The sequence below is a fragment of the Moschus berezovskii genome, chromosome 12, assembly GCF_049115385.1.
Source record: "Moschus berezovskii isolate FMDL1 chromosome 12, NW_MosBer_1.0, whole genome shotgun sequence".
In the NCBI taxonomy this organism is placed as follows: domain Eukaryota; kingdom Metazoa; phylum Chordata; class Mammalia; order Artiodactyla; family Moschidae; genus Moschus; species Moschus berezovskii.
The window spans coordinates 10,628,416-10,636,602 of record NC_142471.1 but is presented as its reverse complement, the minus strand read 5'-3'; the positions used below and the strand labels follow the sequence as shown (position 1 = coordinate 10,636,602).

Sequence of the window (8,187 nt, the reverse complement as noted above, 5' to 3'; positions counted from 1 at the left end):
TAAGTTCTACACTGAGCAACTGTGAGGAAACCTATTGTAGCTAAAAAGCACCACATTGTTCCTGGGCTCTGAAGACTGCCTGATTTCAGTATTAAAGTGGTACTGCTGCAAACTGTGGCCTGAAGTGAATGATGCTGGAGGACTCACCCTTTCCAAAGGAGTCCCACCTGCATACTACACAGACGTGCACCTGAAACCAGCTTTCTCTCTGTATTTAAGGGGCATGGGGAGCACAGGCTTCTGGGAAAGGAAGTGCAGGATCGGAAGAATAGTCAGTGAGACTCCTAGAAGCACCATGTGGCTGCTGCTGCTGCAATCTGTCTGGCTCTGTTTTCCATTGTCTCTTGGTCTGAATAGCCAGCATGAGTCTGAGGTACCTGAGTATCCAGATGAACTACGCTGTGGGATAAGGAGCTTTCAGTTCACCATAAACCTTCTCAGTCAGGAGATGGGGACTCCTCCTGCACTAGTAGCATGGGGTAGGTTTGAAGGCTGAGCTAGGCAATGGCATGTCTCCTCTACTGTGTAAAACTGGCCTCTGCTTTCTGTCCGAATGCCTCCCCACCTTTGCTAAACTCTGCTACTTCTCTATAGAAGTACTCTGAAGTATAACTTCACCTCTAAACCTGGTTGCCCTCTTGTTTCTCCTTTCTTGGCAGCTGCTCTTGAGTCTACGGCAAAGCTGGCTGTCCCTTCCCAGCACTGGTGGCAGGGATGACTGACCGTATGTGTTTTCTCCCCCATCCCCACTCCTAGATAACCGCGGGCTGCCACACAGCCTGCAGAATGACTCTGACTGTGGCACCTGGGTCGGTGAGGGCCCTGGCGGCTCCCTGGTGGTAGAAGCCTCCTACCGTGGCTGCTATGTCACTGAGTGGGTAAGTACGACCTGTCTGTCGGAAGGCTAAGGTGCCTGTGCCACCCTCCAGGCTGACTCCTTGGGCCTGTCTCTCCAGGACTCCCACTACATCATGCCTGTTGGAATTGACAGAGCAGGTGCGAGTGGATCTGGAACGGCTATAGAGACAAAGCTGTTCAAGTGTCCTGTGAATCTCCCAGGTAAGGGCTGGAAGCTTCCGGGTTCTGGGTGGTGTGGAGCTGCCTGAAATGTGTCCTTGGGTACCTTCTACCCATTCTGTGCAGTGACACTGGGCACCCATCGAGAACTGTGTTCCAGTTCTTCAGAGGCAGCCCTAGGATAAACACCACCTGAGCGATTACTCGGGGCTCAAGAACTGTGAGGGGTACTTCACGGGTTACCTGTAATCCCAACCCAGTGCTGTTGCTAGCCCCAGCAGGGAGCTTTCCAAGCACCCCTCACTGGTAGATGGCAGAGCTGAGATTCAACCAAGAGTTATACCAGGACCAGAGATCTCCCTCTTGAAGGGCTCGGAAGAAAGCTGAAGTTATCAAGGAGACCCAGCAAATGCCTTCAAGAAGCAGACTGCATTGAGAATAGGGCTCAATCCCTTCAGCTGGGGCTACTCAACTGCTCAACTTGGTATTTAACTGGGTGATTAACAGAAAGATAACAATGCCAGCTCAACTCCAGTGAATCTTTCCTTGCCCCCCAAGAGCCCTACCTCACTCATAAAGAGTCAAACTTCTGTTTTTAAACTTTTAACCATATTGTGGAACATGTGGGATCTTAAGTCCCAATCAGGGATCAAACCCAAAACCCCTGCAGTGGAAGCACAGAGTCTTAACCATTGGACTCCCAGAGAGGTCCCAAGAGTTGAACCTACAGTTCTTCACATCTGCATTGTTATGTGATAGCCCAGTGGAGTAATACTGATAAAATACATAATCATAGGCCCCACTCCCTGGTTACTGAACTGCATTTCAAAATGATGGTAATCTAGAGTACACTAAGATTTAAGTACTTTTTAAAGAACAGAAGGAATAATTATTAAAGTCTCACTGCTTCTACCAACCTTGTTCGTATTTTCTCTTCCAAAAGAGTACTCATTTCAGGGCACTCTTATAAGGTAACCAAATAGTGAACTTTATAATCCAGACTTAATTTCTAGTATGTAAATATCTCTTTCCAATCCCATGGATATCTATGGGAACTTAATGTTTTGTAATGAAAATATCTCTTCTCAAAGACTAGACTTTGTTACCTAGTTCAAGTTACTCTTCAATATCTATCCTAGATGTCCCAGATGCTGGCCTTTGTGACTCTGTCCCAGTGTGGGACAGACTGCCATGTGCTCCTTCACCCATCATTCAAGGAGACTGCGAACAGCTAGGCTGCTGCTACAACTCTGAAGAGGTCATTTCCTGTTACTACGGAAACACAGGTGAGTTGCTATATTTTTGAAATCAGCTGAAGAATGCCTACAATTACCATTAACGAAACCCAAAGGAGGGTTATCTCCTTCACCCCCCATCCAGAAGGCAAACACTGAAAGATGACCAAAGGTTAAGGTATAAGTAGTACCTCCTAGAACACTTGACCTTCAGTGACACAGCTTTCTATAGTCTTCCACTGTGTATTCTCCTAGAACCCAACAGAAAGCAAATAACATTCAATGAACTCAGGAAGCTAAGTCTACGTGCAGGATGTTAATTGATAGAAACTTAACCAGTTTAAAGAAATAGCCAATCTGGTGGCTGATTGTGTATAAAGAGCTTTATTTCAGAAGATGAGTCTTATTTCAAAAGAACACTGTCCCAAATCACGCTCCAAGTCTTTCTCATGTAAAAATGACCCTCATGAAATAAGATGCTACACAATTCTAAGCTCTTGATCCTGCTGATGAAACAGCAGGTAGAGCTATCTTCATTCTACAGGTGAAGATGATACAAGGAGGTTAAATACACAGTAAGTGGTGGAGGCAAGATTCAAACCCAAGTGCCCATCCAAAGCCCCAGTTAAACTCTGGATGGCTGAACCTGCCTCAAGGTCACTAGCTGGAATACCAGCTTTTCTAGGGGAGAAGAGGGTGGGGAATTTAAAATAATGAAACTATAACTTTTAGACTCTTGTCTGGCTGGATCAATCACTCGAGGTGACCTGCCTTCAGCACAGTTGCTCTGGTGTTTCAGTGACCTCACGCTGTACCCAAGATGGCCACTTCTCTATTGCTGTGTCCCGGAACGTGACCTCGCCCCCACTGCTCTTGAATTCTGTACACTTGGCCTTCAGGAATGACAGTGAATGTAAACCTGTGATGGCAACACACACTTTTGTTCTGTTCCAGTTTCCATTTACTACCTGTGGTACTACAAAACAGGTGAGAAGAGCTGACCTTGGGCTCTGTTTAAGTTGGTCAGGAATGCCCTAGTGATTGAGGGAGAACTGGACTAGCTTAGCCATGAAGAATATACCTGACTATTGCTTGTCAGGTAGGATGGTCTCTAGGACAGAGGGGCCTTCATTACTGAGAAAGCAGAAACCTTTTCTGGCACTTGGCTAAGTCCTCCCACCTGCCCTCTAGTGAGGGGCTAGGCCCCCTTACCAAGCTGTAGAAGAACAAATAACAGGTTCCTCCCACCACACTGCCCTGGGAAAGGACCAGGGAAATCAGCTGAGATCGGTGGTATTTCTGGCTTCCTCATTAGAGTACTCAAAGCCCCTTCCTGTTCCTTTGCCCTGAAAGTAATTTCCTTGCTAGTCAATGGGCATCCTTTCTGAGTGCTGCATCAAAGCAAAATTGAGTGAAGCAGCATCTGGCTTGCAGGAGTAACAGGAATTCTTTACTTTCCCTTACAGATCACTGGAAATCAGGCAGTATATGAAAACGAGCTGGTTGCAGCTCGGGATGTGAGAACTTGGAGCCGTGGTTCTATTACCCGAGACAGTATCTTCAGGTAAAGGACTGAGTTAACCTGACCTTGCTTGAGCCGAATGCCTGAATTTCCTTCCATAAACAGGAGTTCTAGAGAAAACATTCATAAGTGACCATAAACAACCGTCTTCCTCATGATATCAGAATCTCTATTGCCTTGACGATCCAGTCTCACAGACCGTTATTTGATCTAGTAGCCCTGCATTCTTACCACCAATTTGATCTAAGCCTCAGACTCAACCTGATTTCAGTTTCGTTTCACGGGGTCTTTGTTTCTCACTCTAGTCTCTTCCTTCTACCTCCAGTATCTAAGCTGTAGTAAAATGAATCTTTTTAAAAACCTTAGCTAGCATACTTAAAGTTTTCTCTTTGTCTTCTAGAGCTTAAACTTTATATTATGAACATAACTTGTCAGGGTCCTGCATGAAACTGCTGCTGCTTCTCCAGCCTAAACTTTCCCAATGTTCTCAATCCTTCCCTCACTGTCCCCTAACCTCAGATTGTGCTTCCATAGAGTATTCAATGGACCCCAGACTTCTTGCTTCCACACTTTACCCTTCTCTCCTCTACCTCTCAGTTACTGCTTTCGATTTTCCCTTATCAAGTTACCTGCAACATTTTCCCCGACTACCACCTCCAGAGAACACACCTATTTATCATAGAACCATATCTATCTTTTAAAATCTATTGAAGTATAGTTGACTTATAATGTGTTAATTTCTGCTGTACAAAGTGACTTCAGTTACACATCTTTTTCATATTTCCATTATGGTTTATGGTAGGATATTGAATAGACTCCTGTCCTATACAGTGGGACTTTGTTTATCGATTCAATATATGTCTGTGCTTCCCTGGTGGCTCAGTGTTATATCAAACTCTCTGTAACATGGATCTTGTTTATCTATTGGTCTCCCCAGTGATAGCTTTCACAAGGCCAGAACCAAACCCCACTTGTTTATAAACTTGTTCTAACACCTGATACTTAAAAAAATGATTCCTCAAACCTTAAAGAGGTGACATGGTCTACCCACTGAAGATAGTAGCTAATATCTTTATTTTTCTGCAGGCTCCAAGTCAGTTGTAGCTACTCTGCAAGTAGCAGTGCTCTCCCAGTTAATGTCCAGGTTCTTACTCTCCCACCACCCCTTCCTAAGACCCAGCCTGGAAACCTCACTCTGGAACTTAAGATTGCCAAAGGTAAGACCCTCTTGGGTAGATTATCTGGCCTCTAGTCTAAGTCGTCTTCTGAGCGGGAAGACCCTAACCTGGTAACAAGATACTATTCCTTCCAAAGGCGTTTATGTGGGTGATGGTTTACCCCAAGCCACCTAGAGGTTCCAAGCTCTTTACTACTTCAACTTTTTTGGCCTGTTCCAGATAAACGCTATCGCTCCTACTACACAGCTAGTGACTACCCAGTGGTGAAGTTGCTTCGGGATCCCATCTACGTGGAAGTCTCCATCCATCAGAGAACTGACCCCAGTCTCAAGCTGCACCTGGACCAGTGTTGGGCGACACCCAGCGCAGATGCCCTGCTCCAGCCCCAGTGGCCCTTGCTGGTGAATGGGTGAGGGTCTTTCCTGCACTTACGTTACAGTCCCTCCAAGAAGCCTATCTTGACTGCTGGATATCCTTGCTTAGGTGCCCCTACACAGGAGACAACTATCAGACAAAACTGATTCCTGTCTGGGAGGCCTCAGATCTGCTGTTTCCTTCTCACTACCAGCGCTTCAGCATTTCCACCTTCAGTTTTGTGGACTTGGTGGCAAAGCAGGCCCTCAAGGGACCGGTATGATGCTGCCTCCTTTGCTCTTCAGCTGGGCTCTAAACGCCCCCAACCCAAATGTTTCCACATGGTACCACTTTTCAGCTGAGGTGGCCCTGTAACATTGGCTTCATATTGCCTCAGAACAATCAAGGGATGCCTGTGGCATGTGTGACATGGGTCAACTAGAGTCTGGTATCTTAGTGCTTCTGTGATGTCAGTTTGGTTTATCAATTTTCTGATAATTCTTTTGACTACTTCCTGGGGGAGATAAAGCAGGTTTTAAGACTTAGGATGTGCTAGACCATGATCCCAGTTCTTTTGGCTCCCAGGTGTATCTGCACTGCAGTGCATCGGTCTGCCAGCCTGCTGGGACACCATCTTGTGTGACACCGTGTCCTGCCAGACGTGAGTATCCAACCTATCTATGCCAGAAGCCAGATTGAAGTGTTATTTGGAGTCCAGTGCTAACCTTTAGTCTGTGGCACATGAATCAAACTGAAGATTCCTCTTAATTAATGAGGCTTCTTAAGTACTTTCATGATGCAATAGAACAGAAATACAACTAGTCTCCTAGAATTCCAGGCCTTCTAAATATTTCAGGATTAATAGCTTATATTTATAACTTTCAGCCTTAGTTTTTCTCCATATAAATCTTTACTTAGCGGGGAGTCAAGTGGGTTCACAGTCTATAATCTAATAAAACACTTTGGTATCAGATATAAATGTAGACTTCTATACTTGATGGCAGGTCTGGCAACATGGCCTCAAGACTTATAGATGGCATAGGATTGCAGACTTAGTATGTGTTAATTGGTCAGGCCCAGTGCTCATACAGTCATATTCCACCTGATCCCACAACACTTACCTGGCTCCTGAATTAATTGGGAGTCATGACTGTTAATGATCCCTGGGTTGGGAAGATCCCCTGGAGGAGGTTTTGGCAAACCACTCCAGTATTCTAGCCTGGAGAATCCCCATGGACACAGGAGCCTGGTGGACTACAGTCCATGGGGGTCATAAAGAGCTGGACGCGACTGAGCAACTAAGCACAGCACAACATGATCCCTGAAGGTTTAAGCCTGTTCTGATAGAAAAGAAAGCCTTATACTACTATTCAGAACTATCATTTAGTAAACTGAACACTCAACATCTAACTGCAATGATATATATATATATATATACACACTTAGATATCTAAAATTTTGAGAAGTACAGAGACCCTACAATTAGCAATAGAAATAGGATTCAAACAGAACTTTGCTGTTACTGTTACCAGGTAGCTTTATATCATAGGGTCTCAGTATTAAGACATTACTATTCAAGTACCTGTACTTAGGAAGTATGATAGTTTGGGGATAGTCTAAAAGCATAATTTCTCTGAAACTGCTAGTGTTAATACAAATGAGCAAGTCTGAGACTTTGTGTCTAACTCATTAAGGTTTTTCTTAGAGAAAAACTTAATGGAGCAGAGCTGTCTGTGACAAGGGACCTAGCCCTGTTTTGGACTCCACAACCACTCACATGTACAAACCTAACAAACCCTTAACTCATCTCTCCAACAGGAAGAAGAAGCCCTGACACCCATTTTCAGAACAACATTGCTAGCATTTCTAGTAAGGGTCCCTTGATTCTACTCCAAGCCATTCAAGACTCTTCAGAAAAGCTCCACAAATACTCAAGTGAGTGGAAGGAGAATGATATCTGAACCACTAGTCAAACCAGAGCTACTTGCACATCCCTACTTCTTAATTCCTTACTGGTTTGGTCAATGTGAACCTCAAAAGGAATTACCTAGCTTTTTATCCCCTATAGCTCAAGATTAGCAGTCTTTATTAGGATGTAACATCACTTGGCTTCAGCATACTAACCTATGTTTCCATCCTGCAGGGTCTCCTGTAGACTCTCAAGCTCTGTGGGTGGCTGGCCTATCTGGAGTCTTAATCGTTGGTGCCATGTTCATGTCCTACCTGGCCATTAGGAAACAGAGATGAGTTGCTCAGACCAAATATGTTAATAAAACCAAATTGCACTGCTAGTCTCCTCAGCTCATTTGACAAATAATCTCTTTAGACTAGCTCATCTGCTGTTGGCCTCCCCTCCTTCCAACTTGTAATGTCTTCTTCAGCCCTTCTATCTTCTGAATAGAACATTTCAGTAGAATTTCCCAGTTGGTTAACAACTCAAGCAGAACCTACAAAAATAAATATCTCAGGCTTAGCAGACATATTTACAAGCTCATGAGGGTGTAAAACAGAACTCTTCTAGAAAATCAAACTAAGGAAGAACTAGTTTAGAGCCAGTCATGAGTCTCCTAGACCATCAGTATTCCAACTTCAGTGTGCATCAGGGTCAAAGGAGAGCTAGTATAAACAGATTACTATCCCCACTCCCAGACTTTGACATCTTCAAAGAAGTTTAAAGACTATTTGTCTTATCCGTTGTGCCTTAAAATCTCTCTAAATTGCAGTGACCTAATATTAATCATTAAGTTGGTCTGGGCTGAGGCTTATGAACTTGCATTTGTAACCATTCCTCAGGTGATACTTAGCTTTCTATTCAAGCATCACACTTCAAAAACTAATGTCTAGGACATTGCCTAAAAAGTGGCATCTGATCATGGACTGA

General features: G+C 44.3%; 1 protein-coding gene across 2 annotated transcripts; it reads left to right on the top strand.

The window, feature by feature from the left end:
* Window positions 1–220: 220 nt before the first annotated feature.
* ZP4 (zona pellucida glycoprotein 4) lies at window positions 221–7,553 on the top strand. 2 transcript variants are annotated; one of them, XM_055424268.2, is made up of 12 exons: window positions 221–479; window positions 757–878; window positions 957–1,059; window positions 2,157–2,303; window positions 3,052–3,239; window positions 3,719–3,816; window positions 4,861–4,991; window positions 5,172–5,361; window positions 5,436–5,583; window positions 5,892–5,967; window positions 7,125–7,241; window positions 7,450–7,553. In XM_055424268.2, exons 1-12 carry the CDS (start codon window positions 224–226, stop codon window positions 7,551–7,553), a joined length of 1,680 nt encoding a protein of 559 aa, XP_055280243.2. In that variant the 5' UTR covers window positions 221–223. The 2 variants fall into 2 exon arrangements, with proteins under 2 accessions (XP_055280243.2, XP_088698588.1); XM_088842462.1 differs by having other exon boundaries at window positions 296–479; window positions 957–1,065.
* Window positions 7,554–8,187: the final 634 nt, after the last annotated feature.